Source organism: Amblyomma mixtum, chromosome 10 (assembly GCF_055824585.1).
Source record: "Amblyomma mixtum isolate Tamu chromosome 10, ASM5582458v1, whole genome shotgun sequence".
In the NCBI taxonomy this organism is placed as follows: Eukaryota; Metazoa; Arthropoda; class Arachnida; order Ixodida; family Ixodidae; genus Amblyomma; species Amblyomma mixtum.
Window position 1 is genome coordinate 69,413,534 of NC_143021.1, and position 22,964 is coordinate 69,436,497.

The 22,964-nt window shown below is 45.1% G+C and overlaps 1 protein-coding gene across 3 annotated transcripts in view; it reads right to left on the reverse strand.

Annotated features, from left to right (window-relative positions):
• LOC149326051 (serine/threonine-protein kinase Nek7-like) overlaps positions 1-22,964 on the reverse strand; it is a 116,087-nt gene that overhangs the window by 81,945 nt on the left and 11,178 nt on the right. For all 3 annotated transcript variants that reach the window (XM_089562923.1, XM_089562924.1, XM_089562922.1), the window contains one exon: positions 7,184-7,294. In XM_089562923.1, the coding sequence (XP_089419049.1) occupies positions 7,184-7,294 (111 nt within the window). The remainder of the gene's footprint in view (positions 1-7,183; positions 7,295-22,964) is intronic.

Genomic DNA, 22,964 nt, shown 5'->3' on the forward strand with positions numbered 1-22,964 from the left:
GTTTTCTGCGTGTTAATTTTTAGCCCCAATTTCAGCCCCACATGCTCTGGGAAAAATATTTGTGGGGATTCCACACAGCTTCTACGGAAGATCATCCATTTCTTGTTTTTGCCACATTCACGTACAAGGTTATGAAACCTCACGATGTTTACTCCACTGCCTTGGTCGTGCAGTTACCACTTCGGACCCATTCGTGATTCCCAATTCGGATGTGCTGGTGGAGCACCTTAAGCTGGATAACCCTGGGATCTGCACGTTTTTCAGCGTTGACGAAGTGGACCTTTATTATTCATTGCCACACGGAGAGCTCATGAGGGCCGTTAAAATGTGCATCACACAGGACAATGACGAAAGTGCATTCATTGAAAAATGTGGCGTGTCTGTTGATAGTTTTTTAGAAATCTTGTCCTTCTACCTGTCGGCAACAGTTGTTGAGTGGGAGGGCAAGTCATTTGTGCAAGCATCCGGGGTATGCATTGGTTCCAGGGTTGCACCTGTATTGGCTAACTTTTTTTTTATTTTTTTTTTACTTTTTTTTTTAGTTTTGTGGACAGGGCGATTGAGCAAGCTTCGTATTTTTAAGCAAGCTTCGAGCAAGATTTTTGAGCAAGATTTGAGCAAGCTTCGTAGGGGTGCGTATTTTTCGTTATGTTGACGACTATTTGGTGCTTACCCCGCCAGGCAGCCTGCCTAGAATGATAGTCGATGTTCTTAAGGTGTTTAATGAGTACGGGCGTGGGCTAAAGTTTACAACAGAGGTACCCACGAACAAGGAACTGCAGTTTCTGGATTTGGTTTTGTTTTCCCGAGACAAGCACATGTGCTGGTGTTATCAGCCAAGATCGGCTAAGCCCTTGTTAAACTTCAGGTCAGGTCATTCCAAGCTTATAAAAGAAGGCATTATCTTGTCTAGCCTGCAATCTTCACTCAAGCAGTCCTGCCATGAAATGATTGGCGAGAGCATTGCAGCCCAATCAAACAGATTATGCGTGAATGGCTATCCGGCTCACCTCATTTCCAGGGCAGCGGAGAAATTGCTTAGGCAGGTGAAGTATGGGGCTCGGCAGAGTGCAAGAAATGAAAATAAAAATAAAAGGCCGGCAGTGGTTCCATATGCGCACAGCATGTCCCATGGGCTCAAAAAAGTGGCAGGCAGATATGGCGTTGACGTCGTGTTTTTTGCCCCGAAGAAATTAGGCAGGATGTGCAAACAGGTAAGGCAGAGGCAGGAGGGAAACAAAAGAGCTTGTCAGGTGCGCCATGTTTCCCCTTATGTACCTTGCGAGGTAGGGGTAGTATACCAAATTCCCTTCTCGTGTGGCGCCACATATATTGGCCAAACAGGAAGATGCATCAACAAGCGACTCATGGAACATGAGAACACCAGAAAAAAAGACCCCCTGTCACACGTGGCGGTCCACTGCAGAAAGTGCAAATGTCAACACGAAAAAGATTACGAAAAAAGAAAATCAGAAGGAGACCCTCGCGCTAAATGTGCATTCCGTTGCAAGAAATGCAAATGTACCCCCGACTATAAGAGCACCAATATCGTGTTCCGCCATAGTGATAAGATGACGCGAGAAGTTATTGAAGCTTTTCTTATACGTGAGAAAGGCGCAACGTGCATTAGTTGCCCATCAGTCGCCCTTTCCGAAGGGGAGATTGGGTATCTGGCGTCACATGTGGCATGAGTTGACTATGGTGGCGATTAATCTTTCCTAACTCTGTCTATATATTTGTGTGTTTTTTTCAATAAAAACAGTCTTTACCCCTCAGTTTCCACGTCCCGTCTTTGTTGCGCTGTTTCAAAAATGAATCCTCCCTGTGTGAAGTTACAGGAGTGCCTCTACCCGTTCCCACCTCTTTTTCCCTGTGTTTACAATTGCTCAGCACCCAAATGAAAACTGTCGGTGTGCTCAGAGAGCACATGTCACACCAAAAGCCAGACCACTTGCGGTCCAGCACTGTGTTGCCAGGCATTAAAGCCCATCCACTCATGAGGGTGCATGTTAGTTGATGGTGTGAGGGACGCCGTTAACCGATTCAGTGCAGCCCAACATCACAGCTGGCATGGCGCCCGAGCTATAGTGCGTCCTAAGATAGGCTTCAATTAAGGAGAAGCAGACGCTGGGATAAGACAGAGGTTAATCCAACAGCGGGAGCAAGACTTGGTGCAACACAAAACCTGGGCTGGTGCCAAAGCTTAAGGAGATAGCAGGAGCCACAGTTGGTGGGGCATGTCTAAAGTTGCCGACTGTGCGCACACTCACGCGCCAGTCGTACTTCTGTTGGCCAATCAAGAAGCTCTCAAAGTGTGCACTGCTGAGCAGCAAGCCGACTGGTGCTGGGAGTAAACTGAGCATCGTATAAACACTGCCCGTGTCTGCAAACGGCCGAATGGCACAGGTGACAGATCTGCCCACATGTCTGCAGCTGTGCGTTTCAGCCAGGGGGGCGTTTCGGTGTCAGAACACCCCTCGAAATTTTCTAAGCTATGCTGCATTCCCCCTTACCCCCTGGTGTCGGTTTGTTTATATAAATACAGGTCCTGTTCTAATAGGAAGTTATGGCAGGAAACAGCCACTCTTCTTTGCTATCACACAACGTATGGCACTCCTTTTAATTGTAGCCCCAGTTCACCCAATAAAACCTACGTTTTCACATCAGCCTACCTTTTTCATCCTTTGCATTGTCTGCAATACATCATAAACTATCGCAAAAATAAAAAGTGAATTTTTTTTAAAGCACTTCTACGTCCGGGCGCAGGTAGAGTTTTCACAAATGCCACTCGTTCACAGTTGCTGACTTTGCTCTAGAGCAGAAGCTTTTGTGTTGCTGTATATTAAGTGAAAACATTGTAAACATCCGCAATTTTACATACGAGTGTACTTCTGAGAGAAAATAAATGTTCTTTACAAATCAAGTCCTCGGAGTCCTGTGTCCATTCATATTATGTAAATATTACAGTTCAAGGAGAGGGCTGAGTCGGGCTGGTTGGTTCATGTTGAATGGTACGGCAAAACAGCGCTGACGGACGGGACGCAAGAAGACGAGACAGCGCATGCGTCTGTCTCGTCTTCTTCCGTCCCGTCCGTCAGCGCTGTTTTGCCGTGCCATTCACATATTACAGTGAATGAAACAACAAAACTTTCACCTTTATTACAGCAGGAAATGTGACTAAGATATTGTTTGCGAGCAGACTCTCGTGGTATTTTTTTACCGGCGGCATATAGCACCCCCTGAAAAACTATTTCTGGCTACTATTTAAAACGCCACAGTGCCAAGGCTCTTGTTTGTGCTGCCTAGATCCACAATCGAAAAGTAGTGCGTTCTTTGTGGTGAGCGACAAACAGGAAATGCTTAGGCTTTCATGAGCTGGAATAAATACGCTCTTATTGCAGACAACATGCTATCTTCGACCAGAAGACAATCGCGGAGCAACATGCCTGGCTTTATTTTTTCAGGCGGACTACTTCCTTCACAGCATTGCACCTTACGCATGAAACAGTGCTTGTGGGAAACTTTTACACCGAAACAATGCACGAGTGCTCCACAGAGGAGATGCACGGCTCTTTTCGGATGCACCAACGGAAAACCGACTGACTTCAATACGCATCGCACAGGCAGTGCCAATGGGACTACTGACCAGTGCCACACAGCAGCTTGCATGACCACTGAACTCAGTGGGGGTTCGCAAATGGCCACTGGAATCTTAACAACCACTGGGAAAAGCCTCCCACTCGCCATAAGTTGAAAAACTAACACATAAAAACTCAAAATAAACCAAAAATACTTTTTTGATTACATGGCAAAATTTTAGACAACATTAGACAGTTCATAAACCAATTTTTATTCAGTAGTGAAAGAACGTCCGGCAGTCAATTGTAAACAAATCGATGCTGTTTTCATTTTGCAGCACTGCGGCATTTCGCTTTGTTTCTCTTTTTTTTCACCTCTTAGCACACTTTGCAGCAACCGAGACCAAGAAGTGGCCCACAAATGCTACAACAGAAGCCCTGAACACAACAAGGATGGCCATGCTTCGGAAACTGCAGCCTCGGAGCCTCACACGCGGCGGGAGGTGCAGTGTTCCATCCCCCACAGGGGCTCTCTTCCCCTGGTCTGGTGCTCGGCTCAGTCCTTGAGTAGAATCACTGTCTCTAGAACTGTGAAGTATTTATTTGAATAGCTTGCTCCAAAAAAAGTTGCAATAACTCCAAAATTTGCCTCGTCTTACTCAGCTTCACTACATACCTTCTTTTTCTTTTTTCAATGTTGCAGCCCCAGTGCCATCTGTCGGATCGCATGTTCACTCAATGATCTTTGAAATTTTCAGTGGCATCTGGATGGCCCCTCAAAAATTTCTATGGTCACTGACTCAATAGGGATTGAGATTCCCTGTGTGACAAGGGTATTTATCGGACATGGAGCCGATCAGTGTTCACTGCAGCAACTACAAGGTCATACTTGTCTGCTGGGGAAAGCAGCAAAGAAAAGTTCCAAAATATCCCCTGCTTCCACTGTGTAAGCAAAAAACCTAAACAGCACAGCACATCATGAACTGGCTCTCACCAGAAATTTATGCACTAAGCAACGAAGCTTAGCACCGGCTGTTTTTCTAATTGTGTCTCCATAAGCTACACAAGAAAGGCAATGAAGCGAGTAGTACACTATTCACCTCAAAAAGGGAAACGCAAACCACACAAATGGAAGGAAGATGGTGACACAAGCGCCATTTCACAACTAAATTATTTTATTGAAAAAACGCGCTTTGTACCATGTCAAGAAACAGCCATCAAAGACCAAGAAAAACTAATCAAATCTAATGAGGCGTGAACCAGAAAAAAGGAAGGCATATACCAAAACTGGTGCCTGATGCTGTAGCCTTTACAGCTTGATCATTGTTCTTCTGCTGACAAGACTGCATGCACTTTTTGGGGAGCATGTTGTGCCCATGCTTCCTCGGTGGGTCTGAGAAAGGGCAAGCTTCTATGGTGGGAAGGCTCCAAAACCCATCGTCTCAAGTGCTGTGAGGGTCACAGAATCCCACCTGCTGCAGCAGAGGATGCTGCCAGAGTGTTTGGCCCTCAATGCATTGGCTGCTGCCAGTGTTCCAGCTGGACTTGTCCTATGCCAAGACATCCCTTTCCAGGCCCAAAAGGGATACCTGGCAATTCTGGTTCTTTACTCAAGAAGTTGTCGACCCCTTCCGACAGAGTTGTAGAATCTAACCCAGGGCCTTGCCGAGTCCAAGATCTGTCTAGTGGCCATTGTCTGTCTGTCTGTGGCAGCCCATTTAATCGTGAGAGGCTGCTCAAGAAGAGCAAGTCCCTCCCAGGGATCTATGCATGCAGAGAATCCGCCTATACGAACATTATCACTATCTGAACAACTCCCATCCTGGATCTGAACCCAAGTGAAAACCAAAAAGCTAGCAGTGGTTTATTTTTTTTAAAAAAAAGAAAAGAATGTTGCCGCCAGGGCAATTGCTCTCTAATACCTTAAGCACCCGAGCTGCAGCCGGCAGAGACAAAAGGGAGAGGATAGCCAGGAGATGCATAGAGGGGAGCAATAGCGAGAAAGGACAGGGGAGAGCTTTGTACACTGTCTGTAAAACACAAAAGTAACCAAGCTCACACCACTCACGCGCAAATGTCCAGGCTTTGTCTGAAAATAAGTGCACATGAGCAGCCACTGTGCATAATCATTTCTGCTCGCACATCTAATTCGCATTTGGCTTAACTATGCAAATTGAAAATAATGATGCGCTCATGAACTGCGTCAAGACATAAATTCTGATTTCAAAACGATTCTGGTATGCCAGCCATGTCCCTGTTAGAGTAACTCTCATTTTAGTTAAAGTTACTTTTATTGGCTGGCGGAACAAATTCCTGCTCCACAAAACCAGCATTTGTATTGGGTCCCAAGCTGCCCCGTCTTGAGTGACATATTTTTTGGCCATGTTGACAGAGCGCTGCATGCTATTTATCTGGATTGACGCTATGTCTGTTAAAAAAAATGTTGGTGACTATCTAGTGCTTGTGCCATCTTTTTGATTCCCTCATTGTGTTGAGGATATTTTAAAAGTGTTGAGAAAATGTGGACTGGGACTGAAGTTCACGTCTGAACAGCCTGTTGAGAATGTTCTACAGTTTTAGACCTGTCACTCTGTTTTAAAAACCAGCATGTGTGCTGGAGATACCGCCTTAGTTCAATGAAAGCCTTGCTTCACTACAATTCTGGGCATTCAAAGGTTAATAAATATAGTATTCTTTTCTCGTGCCTTAGGTTAACACTCTCAAAATCGTGGGGAGGGGGTTTCCTTGAATGAGCAAGTTAGTAGATTGAAGGCAGCTGGTTACCCTAATGAGCCTGTGAAAAGCTAATTATGAAAGGGCTCTCCATTAAGCGTCCACCTCAAAACAAGGAGAGTGTTCACCAATAGGTCCTATCTGCTCCACAAAAAGCTTTCTAGCGCATGCAGTCTCATTCGCAGAACAGCAGCCAGACAACAAGGATCAAGCCGCAAGGGGTGCCAGGTGCCTTCGAAAACTGGAGTTGTTTCTCATGTGCCCTTCAAATGTGCCGAGTTTTATGTCGAACAAACAGAATGCTGGATAAATCAGATTAAGAGAACATGAAAGATCTGTGTCTTATTCAACAAGTGTGAATCATGCCAGCCCCTTTTCAAAGACATAACCATTTTGGCAACACATACGAAATAATCAAGGCTTTCCACATAGCAAAGAAAGGGCCAGGCTGTGTGAGCCTTCCATTATTTTGAACAAGAAAGGCTTCCTTGCCACCTTACAGTTGGTGTGGAGCTGGGGTAGCTGGTTGATGTTGTTCATCTTGCTAAAACACGGACCGGTCCGCGTGTTTTTTTAGCGCAATAATCTCCTTTTAGCACCTCACATTTGGAACTTTTTCTCTAGTTGACACCTGATTAGATTTTGCTGTTATTGGTTTTCCTTACAGTCCTAGCTTTGCTCTTTGTTGGCCTTTTTTTTTTTTTTTAGCCTTTTCAATAAAGCAATTTAGTTGTGAAACAGCACTTGTGTCTTCGTTTCCCTTTTGAGATGAGATAGGCTACACAAAGTGGAAGCTCTGTTCGTAAATATGAAGTGAAGGATGCAGAAGGAGGCTACCACACCCCTGCAGCAGCATCTCATGCGCCACTTGCCTGTATGAACCTTGCCAGGTCACCGCTGTCGGCAAGCTCGAGAACAATGTTGAGATCTCCACTCTCGATGAACGAGGTGTAGTACTTGATGATGTGCGGGTGGTCCAGCTTCTGCCGGGGGAAAGGGACTGTTTGCAGCAGCACACTCCCTCCATATTTGCAAGTACCCCAATTTCTGGGCAATAATTCACACCTGATGTATTTCATCAAAAAATTTCATCAGATTGTCTGCACCTGGTGCATGGTCCACAGTGGCCAGGTGCACAATCCACGCATAATATAATAAATCCACACACACTTTTTGCAGTAGGTGTTCCCCAAATTATTACCTTTTTGCAAAACAGTTAACAAAAACAAAACCTTCCAAATCAGCAGACAGCTCATTTTTGTTGGAAGCAGACACCCACAGCCTGGCAGAGCCATTCACTGGGAATGCTCTCCCCCGTGGCAGCACACTGCTGCAATGCGACACGAGAGTGACCAACCACTCAGCAGAGCAATACAAGAATCGCACTGGGTAGTGCATTCTGGCAATACCAGGCATTCCTGAGGAGAGAAAAAAAAAACAAACTGTACAGTCCCCACCTGTGGATCACTTGCGCAGTGTGAAATTTCAACGTTTAAACATGCACAGCCATTTATAATCCCTGTGCTACAAACATGACTTGCAACATCTTCTGTGACTTAAATTTATTATTTCATGCAAGTGCCAATAGTGCTGCCAGAAGTTTCCATCCACTATTTTTGCACATTGTGAATAAATGGAAGGTGTTAGGCAGATACCTTTATGTTTTTGGCAAAACATGCAGGGCAAGAACAGTGCTCTTGCAGTACGAGCAACACAGGAGAGAAACAAAGTGACTACACACCATTAGCTGAGGTGCATAATAATGGAGCACATTTGAAAAGCACAAAAAATCATTACCCAGCAGCAAAATTAATGGGTGCTACTTTCAGGCAATGGGATGCAGCCAAGATCTGCTAACACCGCAACAAACCAACCGAGTGTCAGTGCGAAAGAACTTGTAGCTGGGAAAGCCTCAGCCAGACTCAATGGGTGTGCATCATGGTGGCAGCGCATGTGGCAAGGCTTAGGACCACCTTGGCCACATTTGAATCCCAGTGAATGTGGGTGTGCTTGTCTCACAATACAATTGGCCCTCCCCCGAAAGTTGAGTTGGCCCACCCTCAAAATCTGGCTGTGCTAAAGTGCCAGCCACTTTCTTGCCCTGTTCCGAGATATCGACGGTGCCCAAGTGTTCACATACAACTACATCCTTGTCTTTGAAACTGGCAACTTTTCAAGACAGGGTACCATTATCAGAATGAATACACTGGTAGCTGTTTGTTGCGGGAAACAAAATGATTTAATTTCACAAATAAGCTACAAAAGCCAAGCTATATCTAAGTCAATTTTATTTGCTACTCTGTGACCACATCAGGAAGCTAATCCTTGCCTTGAGTAACAAGGTAGAAATACAAGAATTACATCCAAGAATTAGACATGAGAGATATTTGTCATGGGGCATAGAGTACCTACTAGTTTCCATACAGTAACTAAGCTCAGCTGTTTGCAATAGTAAAATGTTTCCAAAACGCAGTTTACGGGTAACATAGGGTTTAACACTGATCAGGGTTCAGGAATTCCGAGAAACTGGGTTTTACCAGAAAATGAAGGGCCCTAAATACCTGATACTAAAGTATGGCATCGTCATCACCAGGTGACCTGCTGCAACTACCATGCTGCTACATACAAGACACCCAAAGAGCTCTTCCATTTACTGAGGACTGGATCTGCCCCTCAAATGCACCACCCTGCACAGCATTGGAGAACCTGCAACCACACTGCAGGTGCACATGCTTGAAACAAAACAAATGCTGCTTTTATTTCTCCCATGTCAATTACTTGCACTGATGATGCAATCTTTGCAGGGTACTTGCTTCTTCCGAGCTTGCAAAGCTCTATCTGTGCTGTGAATGATGCTTCCAACTACAGCATGAATGATGATGCTATCTGATTATTTCTCTTAACTTAGCCTTCAGGTTACACTGTATTAATTTCATGCAGTCTCTGTGGGGTATGTTGACTTTCTTCATTTCATGACTACGAGTTTGTGCAGCACATTGGTCGGCTCTTTCATTGCCATATATTCCCACATGGCTTGGCACCCAGCAGAATTTTATTATGAAGTCGAGCTGGACGAAATCTCGTCTGATCGGGGGCAAACATAATAAAACTTAAAAAAGGCCGCCAACCAAAAAGAAAAACAACAAAAACAACAAAAAATGACGCTTTGGCTCCCGCCTTGTTCACAATAAGATGAATTAGGTAGTGCGTCAGGATTAAATACACTTGAAGAGTGGGCGCAGGGTACACTGCCGTTAGATTTCTAGTGTTGTGATTGAGGGTGTGGTTAGTCGTTTGAACGATTAATCATTTGAGATGAAGGTGACGGAACATATTCTATTCATTTGCCAGCACGTGTGCCCTGCCCCAGTCGATGCTGTGGCCGGTTGTTCGGCGATAACGTTTGAGTTCACTTTCTGGTTTTTAACATTTTTATAACGTTCTTTTAGGCGCCTTTTACAATCACCAGCCTCGCCGATGTAGACGCTGTCCCAACCGGAACACGGGACGCTGTAAACAGGGTACATTTCCTTGGGAAGAATGCCTTTGACATTAGCCAGCGCATGTCGTAGCTTTCTTGTCAGGATATAGGCAACGTGAACTTTGAATGTGCGCAGAATGCACGCCAAGCCTTCGCTTATTCCGGATGTGTGTGGAATAGCAGCACGTTTTAGAAGGGACGACACAGGAGCTTCACGTGTCAGGCAAGACAGCTGCTTTGCCACGCATGCCACAAAAGCAGCTGGGCAATCGCTGCGTACGAGTTCTTGCCATACAGCATCCAAGTCCACTGCCCAGTCTTCATGAAAGGTGCACATGTGTTCTGCTTGTTTGAAAAAGGATGTGGCAACAGATTTCTTTTGGGTGAACAGGTTTGAAGTTCTTCCGGTATGGGTGGGCTTCCTGTAAACGCTGAATGGTAGATTTCCACCAATACGACCAGGAAGGGCAAAGCACCATTTGCTTCTTCTATGGAATTCAAATGGGACGAAAAGGCCACCAAAGCATCTTTCCTAATGAGGGAAAAGGCGTCTTTTAAGGAAAGCTCTGGGCAGTGGTGGGTATGTTTCTAGGGCACGGTGTTCGACAGACTCCGCAGTGAGATTCGAGACATTCACGGAGATAGAGGCGCCCATTGGCATGCCCTGAAGTTGTCGCTAAAGCAGTCTTGGAAGACGAAATAAGTGTAGTCCAGGTAGAACTGTGAGTCTGCGTAGATCCGGAACGTTGATGGGGGCCCTTTGTGGTAATGATTTGTCAGCTTCGAGGGCAGCAGAGCAAACTTTTATGGCCAGGTCAACGGGAATGCTCATGAAAAGTGACTTGACATGCTATGCCCCAGAGCTTGTTTTCCTGTCCTACTGGTAACACACCTTCATTCAGGTATAGGGTGGGGTCGCTCTGTAAGCCTCGTTTCAGTGAGAACAGCATAGCCACTGATTTTTGTGGGGAAAATTTGAATCCATTTCTATCTGCCCAACCAGCCAACAGTCATCTGTATCTGTCTCTCGCTTGCCGATACGCTGGAGGACGTACATGCAATTTGCAGGTCATCTACATACAATGGACACATAAACGATTTGCGGATCATTTTTTGCTACGGAGTTCATTTTTACTATAAAAAGTGTAGTACTTAGAATACACCCCTGAGGTACATCGTTCTCCTGGATGAAATTCACTGATAGGGTCTACTAGAAAGTTGCCCAAACAGTTTAGCATCCTGCCCTGGACGCCTAGATCTGCTAGGTTGCAGAGTGTGCCGAACCTCCAAGTGGTGTCGTACGCATTCTCCATGTCAAAAAAGACCACCAGACAATGCTGCTTGTGTATAAACGCCTCCGCCACTGTGTTTTCAAGAGTGGTGGAGCATGCTTGTTTGAAACTATGTAAGCCGAGAACAAAGGTCAGTCGGATGTTCACCACACGTTCCAATGATTCTGCCAGGCAGCTGGTAAGTGCAGTTGGTCTATAAGTCTCGGAGCTGGATGGTTTTCCAGGTTTCAAGAAAGGTACTATGATGGCTTTTTTCCACGCCTTCCCTGAAAGCCATATTTTGTTGAAGAATTTTAGGAGTGCCTCAATGGCGTCCCCGGAGAGATGTGCAAGCATGGTATGCTATCTGGGCCTGTTGCTGTCTGCCTGCCAGCGGATAGTACTCTGTTTAGTTCCTGCATTGTAAACTTTATGTTCTTTCATGGCTGCTCCTGTGGGAAGTTTCTGCTATGGTTTTGTGCTTTTGAAATGTGTCTGTGTAGTTGGAAGAACTGGAAACAGAAGCGAAGCGCTCACCCAATATGTTTGCCTGTTCTCAAAATGTTGTTTGTGCACCAGGAGTGGACAAAAGTGCAGGGAGAACAGACGCCACTGAATTTTCGGGCCTCATCCCACAATTTCCTGGACGGTAGTTTGCTGTTTATTAGAGAGTGAGTGGTTTGTTGGGCGAGTTGGTTTACCATATTGAAATATACAGTCCGTGTCTTTTAAGCGCAGGTATATTTCAATATGCTGTTTATTGTAGATACATAATTATTCCGGGACGTTTCTTCGGCATTTCTGCAAATACGACGTGCTTTAGCCCTTTTAAATAATAACAGGTTCTCCACTGAGGTGTACCTTCAAAATATTCCCCATGCTTTTTCTTTTTTTTGCTAGTCCGTACTCGTGTGTCCACCAAACCTTGATATTTTTGCTTATTTGCCGTAATGTTTGTGGAATCGCTACCTTTGCAGCCGAAATTACACAGGTGGTAATTTTTTTTATTTATTTCATCCATACTTAGCCCATCATCGAATTCTTTATGTAGTGTGGCAATTGTGGCAAACAATGACTTGTTGGAGTTTCCAGCGCTGAGGTCGTGTTGGAATGATTTGGATTAAGGATGACAATTTTAAAACTGTGGGTAAGTGCTCGCTTCCTCATTTAAAACAAAAATTAAAATAATTAAAAATTGGTGGTGAAGGTTTCCTGAGCTGGGACAGCAATATGTGTTTTCTCCTGTATTCATTAGGAATATGCTATTAGTAAGTATAAGGTCTTGAATTATTTGGCCTCTGGTGTCTGTGCATTCACTACCCCAATAGGGGGAGATGGTTCATGCAATTGTTGGAAAACGGTTTCCAAATTGCGGATAGTTACTGTGAGGTGTGGTGGTATATATACAGAGCGTATTGTTATTGTTTTGTGTGCAACTACACTGACCGCTACAGCCTCAAAGTTTGTTTTCAATGCTATTTCTCATGCAGGGATGCCGCTTTGGGTTATGATTGCGACACCACCCGAGAGCCTGTTCGCCTGTATTATATCTCGTAGGAAAATTTGACATTTTTTCAACACATCTGTGTTTTGGCCCTACGTTTGTCTCCTGAAGACACAGAGCTACAGGCAACAGTGATTTAAGTATGTCTGTAATGTCTCTGTAGTTTCCCAGTATTCCTATACAGTTCTACTGAACCAAAAATGCCATGTTTAAGTGTGATGGGTGTTGGGGTTAGTTTTCATGAGGCACTGTCCATGGCTTTCCCTCCAACACAGCCATGTGGTATCCACCGCCTCCCATGGAGCTTGCTGGAAGGGCCCTCTTCCGGAGTTGCCTCTGCCTGGGGGGGACTGCCCTGCCCATTGGCGAGGCCTGGCCAGGCGCTGGAGACCGGTGTGGTCCATCACACCGCATCGGCCAACTCAGGAGCGAGGGTCTTGCTTCCTTGTTTTTTTCAAGGTGATCATTTCCTTTTCTATTTCCCATTGTGAACATGCTCGTGAGTAAGCTGGAGAAGTGCATTTGTCAGAGATCTGATTGTTTGAGGAGCATTGTGCACATTTTTCCTGACCACGGCAGCTCTACGAGCCATGGCCGTGGCAGCAGCGGCGATTGGGAATATATGTTCGGACTGATATTTTTGTGTCACCTACGGCTGCGGAGTCAGGCAGGGGGCAGGAGGCAAAGGTTGCGACAAGCTGCTTTGTGGGAATCTTTTCAAATTCTGTGTATGTTGTTCTTTTGGTCCTTCCAATATTCCTTGTTCCGACAGGTAGATGAGGTCATTATCTGACATTACACCACACACAGTATTTACTAACCTGCGGGGTGTCACAGCAACTGGGATTTCTCCAAACGCAACAATGTTTGACAGTTTGGGCAGTTGGACTTTTTATCACGGATTTCATATTGCGTACAATGACTCCAAGTGATTGCATTTCTGGAGTGGAGGGCACACTCAGGGAGTCTGTGTAAATAATACTGTTTACAAGGTTCTCTACTTACTATGGCTATCAGGTTTACTATTTTTTCAATGCCTACATAGGTGGCGCAACGTTCGACAGAGAAGATGGAAGCACACTGTGGAAGCCTTATATTCCCTCGTACCGCTGCGCCGCTTCCAATGTAGACATCCATTTTTGAACCACCTGTGTAAAAAGCTGCGAGAGTACTGTACTTTTCCTCGAGTGCAAGAAATTCTTGTACCATATGTTTGTTTTTTACGAAACTGTGCAAGAGGGAACTAACAGATTGCAGGGAAATTGTCCCATAGAGGCAGGGGATATAGTCTTCAAAAGCAGTGGCCTGGTAGTTTGCAGTTTGTTGTTAAACAGTGATGGGTACTTTGTAACTATTGGTGACAGATGTGTTTAGGTAGTGAACGGAGTTTTAGAATATAAGATGTGAGCACAGTTCTTCTGCAGACACGTACAAGCGCAAGACAAAAACAGACAAAGAGGGACTTGGGCAACACGAGCGCTTACTTCCAACTTACGATTTATTGACACACAAGTACAGTTATATACACCTTGCTGCATGACGTCAAACTGATAGCCCTGCCGACATCGCGTGGCCGCTCCCAAAAACATTACTTCCTTTTGAGTCAGTGTGACAGATAGTGCGCTGACGCAGGATGGATCAGCTTTTCTAATCAAATCTGCCTCTATTATCTCTCTCACATCCTGACAACTATGTTTGGCCACAATCTTGCATGCGCTGAAGACAGGTTTACATGGTTTCTTATTCTTTTCAGCACAATCATGACAATGTTCAGAAAGATTACCGTCTCTGTAGTTAACTACCTTCCTCCATGTGATGTCGGCAGGGCTATCAGTTTGACATCATGCAGCAAGGTGTATATAACTGTGCTTGTATGTCAATAAATCTTCTGCTGGAAGTAAGCGCTCATGTTGTCCAAGTCTTTCTCTGTGCGTGTTTTTTTGCGCTTGTATGTGTCTGCTATGCACAAACTAGCCCAAAGGTCTGTGCTCTTGACAGTTCCTCCCTCTGTAAGTGATGGTTCATTAGTTTCTACACAAAGACTGTGTATCGGCGACATCCTGTATACACCAGTGGCAAGACACAAACCTTAATTATATACTGGATCGAGTCATTTCAGTTACGATGGTCTCGCTGACTATACATCCATAGAGCGTAATACAGAGTGGAATATTTGTAAAAGACATGTCCTATTGGCCCCCAGTGTTTTCGTGAGAGAGTACGTTCAAGGATCGGGAGGCTTTCTTTTTCAGTCCGTTCATACGAATGAGACAGGAAAGTGAGTTTTCTGTCAAATTTTATGCCTAGAAGTTCATTTTTTATGGGTAGCTCTGCTTCGTTCAGGTGTAGGGTGAGATCTGCCAGTAAGCCTTGTTTGAGTGAGAACAGAATGGCCACTGTTTTCTGTGCGGAAAACCGGAAACCATTTTCTGTCTGCCCATGTTGCCTGTTTATCTGTTGCTAACTGTATTTGTGTTTCACATGTTTATATGTTGGAGGATGTGCAAGCTTTGGGAGGTCGTCTACATAGACTGAGTACATAACGGACCTTCACATAACGGACCTGAGAGGACAACAAAGAGTGTTGTGCTTAAAATACACCACTGAGGTACTCCTGAATGAAATTTCTCAAAACCTACACACACATGGAATGAACGGTTAGATGAAAAGTCTTTTCTGCCTCGAATGCCAAGCTCAGCAAGGTCTTGAAGAATTTCGAACCTCCAGGTTGTGTCATCATCATCAACACCAGCCTGACTACGCCCACTGCAGGGCAAAGGCCTCTCCCATGTCTCCCCAATCAACCCTGCCCTTTTCCAGCTGCGGCCACCGTAACCCTGCAACCTTCTTAATCTCATCCACCCACCTCTCTGCCACTCCCTGCTACGCTTGCCTTCTCTGGGAATCCGCTCCATTACCCTTATGGACCTAGTAGTCTTGCCTTCGCATTACATACCCTACACAAGCCCATTTCTTCCTCTTGATTTCAACTAGGATGTCATTAACCCATTAGGGACCAAGAAAAATCTAACAGAGGGATTTTCTTCATTTTTAGCGCATAATACTCTCATATAAAGAAAAAGAGATTGCTGAAATTTCGTCACGATTGCTTTATTCCTTCCAGAGGTTACACAGGTGTACTTTTTATAGTACACTGGGTCTTCCCCATAGCACATGTGGCTACTTCACTGCATTCCTATTGGTGGCGTGAATTTTGTTATTATGTCTGCGATTTTTACGCAGGGTGATATAACACTTCTTGCAGGCCCTCATGAATATTTTCTGGCTATACTGGCAACGCAGTTATCCTACTTTGGACGGAAAGCTTCCTCCTTTTCAAAGAAGCATCATATACGATTGAGCCAGAGTGTCTGCGAACCGCTGGTTACTGCATGTCAAGGTGTAGATAGTAATGAGTAACGTTCTTAACAAAGCAAAAATAGTCAGCAGGCTCGTCTCTAGCAATTTGGAAGATTGTTCAGGCTTTCACAATTGCAAAGTTGAGCTTTGGTGTCAACAACCACTATCACTTTTTGTCCCTGATGCTGATATACTGGCAGTAGATGGATTGATGCGGAAGGTTAACACCTGCCATACCACTGTTGTAAAAGGAAAGGAATTTTGGCTTTAAAAAAATCTGTTTTTCTTGTGCTATAGGCAACCACCACTCTACAAAACACGTAGGCTCACTGCTGTTATAGTTGCAAGCCATAGTTACTATACTGTTGATCGTAGACTTCAATAAAAGCATGTAACCTATACTACTGAAGCAAGAATCGATGTTTCATAGCTGCTATTTCATCGCTTTCTTTGGCCCGAGTGGACACTTCCTAAACCCGTTTTGGCGAACGGTTCCTCTAGCCCTAGATTCCTCCCAGTGGAGCGCTACAAGAATGTCTTGAGAGGTAAAAAAATTCCAAAAAAAAAAGATGAAATGGTCACTAAGCGTTGAAATCACCTCAGGTGACGACAGGACAACAAGCGCTACCAAAAGTTTCATTTCTGAACTCAAGTACTTTCCGCAGATTGTGTGAATGGCATAACAGTAACTGTCTGCTCTGCAGAACCTTCAGTTCTTAAAACCAAACTTTATTACAACCAATTAAAATCATACCATCATCATACTGAAGACTGCTAGCGGTAAGTACAGCAGCCTCCGAGGCCTTGCTGAGCAGACAAAGTGATTTTTTCCAAAAAATTGGAAGGAACCATAAGATCTATGAACTGGAATAAATAGGCGCCGTTCTGCACACAGGAAGACCCAGTGTACTATAGAAAGTACAGCAGTATATAAATCATCACAGAGCAAAAAACGCCAAAGGTGCGGGACATTCAAAACATCCGTTGTTTACTTTCGTCTTTCGTGCTGCTCTATACTTGAAACTAGCGCAATATGTACATAAATGCGGCCGTGAGAAAATTATAAGCAAGCAACTACCGGTGCAGTTCGTGGGAAACAAACATCCTGAAGTTTCACCACGGAAAGCTGACATACCAAGCAGAGGAAGTGCGCCAAATTAGTTAAGGGTGGTTGGCCAATCCCCTGTTGACAAAAGCATGCCCTACTTGAAAAGAAAATTCCAGTCTTTGGTGGTAAAATTATAAAAAAGTTAACTGTACTTTTAAAAGTACGCTGGGCGCTAATGGGTTAACCCATGTTTGTTCCCTCACCCACTGTGCCCTTTTCCTGTCCCTTAACATTACCCCTATTATTTTCCTCTCCATAGCTCGCTGCGTTGTCCTTAACTTAAGCTGAACCCTCTTTGTTAGCCTCCACGTTTCTGCCCCATAAGGGAGTACCGGCCAGACACAGCTGTTGTATACTTTCCTCTTGAGGGATATTGGTAAATAACCATTCATGATCTGAGAGAACCTGCCATATGCGCTCCACCCCATTCTTATTCTAGTTATTTCCCTCTCATGATCTGGATCAGCTGTCACTACCTGCCCTAAATAGACATATTCTCTTACCACTTCCAGCGCCTCGCTACCAATTGTGAACTGCTGTTCCCTTGCTAGGCTGTTGAACATTATGTTGGTTTTCTGCATGTTAATTTTTAGCCCCACTGTTCTGCTCTGCCTGTCTAACTCATTTATCATGTTTTGCAGTTCATGTCCTGAGTGGCTTAGCAAGGCAATGCCATTAGCGAATCGCAGATTACTCAGGTATTCTCCATTAACTCTTATCCCCAACTGTTCCCAATCCAGGCCCCGGAATACCTCCTGTAAACAGGTGGTGAATAGCAACAACGAGATCGTGTCTCCCTGCCTAACACCTTTCCTTATCGGAATTTTATTGTTGACTTTATGGAGGACTACGGTAGCTGTGCAATCGTTATAGGTATTTGCACATAGCACTCTTCTACACCCTGATTCCACAATGCCTGCATGACAGCTGAGGTTTCCACTGAGTCAAATGCTTTCTCGTAATCACTGAAGGCTACATATAGGAGTCCGTTATATTCTGCACATTTCTCTATCACCTGATTGATAGTGTGAATATGGTCTATTATCGAGTATTTTTTACGAAAGCCTGCCCGGTCATTTGGTTAACTGAAGTCTACTGTCCGTTGCCTACAAAGTATTTACTAAAATAATCGCTAATAGAGTCAGGACAACCTGAGACTTCCATCCGGTTGTGTCATATACATTCAAATCAAAAAAGACACTAAGACAGTGTTGTTTGTGTACAACAGCTTCCCGGACAGTATTTTCAAGGTGAACTAGATGATCTATAGTGGGGCATCCCATTTTAAAACCACACTGATGGAAGTTCACAGGATTGACGGACAAAAGTTGATCCTATATTCAGGATACTTTCAAAGGATATGGCAAGAGAACTGCTAGGAGGTTGGTGGATTTCCTTCCGGGTTAAAGAAACGGTATAATAATAGCTTTTTTCCAGGCTTGTATTTTCCTCTGATGCCCAAATTTTGTTAAAAACCCCCAAAGTGGCAGGTTTGGTGAGATGGGCTAGCATTTAATAATGCATTTCATCTGGGCTGGGTGCAGTCTGTTTACCAGCGGAAAGTACTTTATGGATTTCTTGAAGGGTGATTAAATTATTACAAGGTTCATTTTTGTTGCCACTTGTAAGGTATCGGTAGTGCACGCGGGGTCATTAGGGCCGGTCATTCTTTCTCAGCACCCCGCCGCTGCCATCTTCAATAGACCCCCCCCCCCCCCCCCCCCCCCCGGCGGGATGGGGCGGCGGGGTGCGCTCGAAGCGAAGTGTCACCTTTCTTGGAACGATGCGCCCGTGTCACGATATTGTGGGCGGCTCGATGTTTGGTTGGCGCCGAAGTTATAATTAACCGGGTCAACCTGCCCACCACTGCACTCTCCGTAAGTTCGGAGCGGGAGGTGCGACAAACCTCTCCACCCCGCGTGCGGAAGATGAGGTTCGACTGCTGACCAGGCAATAGGGGCCACGCCTGATTAGCCGCTGAGCGGAGGCATGGGGCGTAGGCAAGTTCTTTACCGAACCCCTTTACTTGGGCAACCGATAACAACAGAAAGTTACAACACCAAGCTCAACAAACGCCAATCGTCCCTCTCGTCTTGACAGACACCAGATCCGACGCAAACTTGTGATGAACGTCTGGCTTGCAAGCTCTGCAGATCTTTTGGAGATTAAGCACTGCTGGACCGACCGGTGTCAGGCGCTGTCGAATAGGGGGGGGGGGGGGGGGGCAATAAAAATGACGAATAGCCGGCGACAGCGCGGCTAGCCGTGGACAGTGAAGGCCTGAGTTGAGTGACGCGGTGAGGCGCCGACTAAACAGCCTTGGGAAAGCTAGGGCGCCTGGGAACGCGGGTCCGAGCTCGCAGTGGCTTACAGCCAGTGGTAACTGCCTGTTTAAGCCTAATAATCCCCAATTCCGAGATGACGTCAAGGCCAAGGGTCATCGGGGAAACTGATAACACATGCTGGCACGTGTGCTTTTGCATTTGTGTTTGCTTTTATTTTGCGAGGGAGAGGTTATGGAAGCCGGAGGGCCAGCCATGAACCAATCATGTTGAGAGTCAAACATGACTGGATGCTACCGAATGTGGGCCGGGCCTTTAACCGGTTCCCGGAGCTGGAGAAAGGGTTCTGGGCTAAGGTCTGATGTAAGGCATCTTCAGCTATGCCGAGTAGGGGCCTCCCCTAGTGTTAGCAAGTTCCCCCTTTTTGTTGTTTGTCTTTTTGCTGCTTAATGTGTCTCTGGTGCCTAAACTTGTATGTAATGTAAATTTCTGTATATAAAACTTAAAGTATTCCCTTTATCCATGCATCGTAACTCATCGCAAGACGGGGCACCTCTGGTGCGAAGCAAAGCTCCAGTCTTCCAACTGAACCAAGCGTCTCCGACGGAGCACCCCTGGTACAAGGAAAGAATGACAGGGCACTCCTATTGCGAAGATAAGCCTTCGGTCTTCCAGTGAACACTCTGATGCGAGGAAGACAGACAAAGAGCCAGTGCACTTTACTCCACTTGTCGGCAGTCTTTGTTTTAAGGAATGATTCTGTATAGTGTGATGAACTGGAAACTGCAGAAAAGTATTCACCCAAAATGCTTGGTTGTTCTATATTTGTCTGTATACCAGAGGCTGTCAGAAGGGCAACTCTCAAGGTGGAGTAGTTGCCATTAAGCTTTCAAACTTTCTCCCAGATGAGTTTTGACGTTGTTGAGCTGTTTATAGATGACATGTAACTTTGCCAAGAAGTTTTTTCAGCACTGCGGCGGATACATCGGGCTTTCGCTCTCGCCTTTTTAAAGTTTATTCAATTCTCCTGCATTGGAACCTATGGAAAATTCCCCAAACTTTGTTGTTTTGTTTCTTTTTAGCTTCTCTACGTTCCTGTGTGTACCATACTTTGTGATTTTGTTTTACTACTTGAGAGGACTGATGGATGGCTAGGCGCATGACTGTCAGTGACCCATTGATTACCTTGTATGAAAAAGAAGGCAGATTTTTTAACTGCATGTAGTCGTAGATGTGGTATAAAATGTGTTTTTTTCTGTCGAATAAATCAGTCGTGAGTCTGCGCTTGTTGTGTTAACCTTCTCGTCTGTGTGTGTGCAGTACCCTTTGTTGAAATGTCTGACCGACTCACCTAACAACGCTCTCTTAAGCTATAGCTAGCCAAATACAGCGCAATCCAGCCACCAGGAAAAAAGGAAAAGGGAAAGACTAGATTTATCCCGGTCTGATCACCCCACGGGAAGCTGGGGCCACAGTGGGGGGGGTCCATTAAACGCTCGGCCACCAGGATCCCCCCGGAGACACGGCACGCATTCATGACAAAGTGAACAAGTCGGAAAGAACAGCAACACAGGGAATACTAAGATCAGCCATGTAATTACCATGCAGTTCTTGCTACTCAAGAGAAACCACCGCCCTCAAACAGCCCCTTTGTCTCAGACTGCCTACTACTCTATGTAGAATGTCCTCTCACTTCAGCCACGACAGCACACGCATACACAACTACTGATTCTTTCCAAGTGCCCTCTGGAATTCGCTGCCTAATCGCATCGGTCCATGCATAGATCATTCTCTCAGACTTCGACCGCAACATATACCTTGTGCCAATTGTGATTTTTCTACACTGTTGTACCATCCTCTGTGGAATATGACTGCCTGTTATTTTTTGTACTGTTTAAATTTCCTGCACATTTTTTCATGAATGCTTTCACTGCAATTCGCTGTTGCAAACCAGCCTCAAAGTGCCTAGTGAAAAAATGAAAGGAAATTACACTAATAATGCACTGCAGTTCTCGTTGGCTCAATGATAGCAGCATGCCTGAGGCTTTCTTTTTTTTATGCTCAGCTTTTGAGTCTGCATAAAAATGTTCATGATGGGCCTTGCAATCAAAAAGGGCAAGAACAGGATGGCAATGTACAATGTACCCCATGGCAATGTACACACCTTACAATCACAGGCACAAACAAGCCTCTGTTTTCTCAACATTGAATTTTTAATTCCCAATTTATTTCCTAAAAAAAATTTCATAACTCCCAGAATTGATGATGACTTTGGTGTAAGGCCACACAGCTGCATGGCATAGGGTATTTTCCTTCACACAAGGTGGGGTCAAACCATGAATTTCCCCCTCTTTAGCACCAGGCTAGGGAAAAGCTGGTTGGTTGGTTGGTTGGTTGGTTTATGGGGTTTAACTTCCCAAAGCGACTGAGGCTATGAGAGACGCCGTAGTGGAGGGCTCCGGAAATTTCGACCACCTGGGATTCTTTAACGTGCACTGACATCGCACAGCACACGGGCCTCTAGAATTTCTCCTCCAAAGAAATTCCAGCCGCCGCGGCCGGGATCGAACCCGCGTATTTCGGGTCAGCGGCCGAGCACCATAGCCACTGAGCCACCGCGGCGGCCAGGGAAAAGCAAATGGGAACCAGTAGGTACCCAGCGTCAAACACATTCTCAGTGCATTGTTTTCCCTGTTGGCTGCATAGAATGAGTTATAGTGATGCTACTAGCACTGGTCGTACCGCATATAATCCGGCTTTTAATATTTTAATGTCCTCCCAAAAACAAATTCATGGCGCTGGTGGCATCACCACACAGTGGCAGTTTTCAGCAGTGGATGTGACATCACAGGGCGTGAGCTCAGTGACTGGACAAACAGTAAATATACTGCAAACTGTGTTAATAAATGAATATACATTTTGTCACGTTTTGGGGGTTTTGTATTAGATCAACAAAACCAACACGTCTGCGTTAGGTAAAAGCACTTCAAAGGAAGCAAAATAAAAAAAAAGACCACCAGAGGCCCTGGCTATTGCTCTGCATCGAAGGACTTTTCCCCTCTCTGCACACATCCATGAAATGGGAAATAGCACTGCTTCAGAGAATGGTTAAAACAGATGCTTGGGCAAGTTGGTAACTCATTTTCACCGGAACAGCGCGCACTAAGACACGGACAAGAAGGGAGACACGACACACACGAGCGCTGACTTTCAACTAGTGTTTATTGTTTGGAACGAGGCATATATACACAGTTCCAACAACACAAGGAAAACAACCATCCATTCATAGATTCATAGTCAATTCATGCATGTCACACTGAACAAGGACGATAACAACATTATCATTTTCCTTTCACTAAAAATGCCAATTCTTTTGAACTGATCGATAAAGAGGGGCTACTGACGCATGCGTCTTTAGACCAGGCGATGTGCGCTGCTTCGATTATTTCGCGTGTTAATTGGTCACTGTGTTTACTTAAAATTTGTGTGCTAGTGAAGTCAGGGTGGCAAGTTTTGTTTTCACAGTCTCTATAATGAATCCCGAGATGCCCTTTTACTGTGTTATGCACGTTATTATTGTGCTCCTTCAGGCGTTCATTTAGGCATCTCCCCGTCTGACCCACATACAGCTTGCCGCATGACAAGGG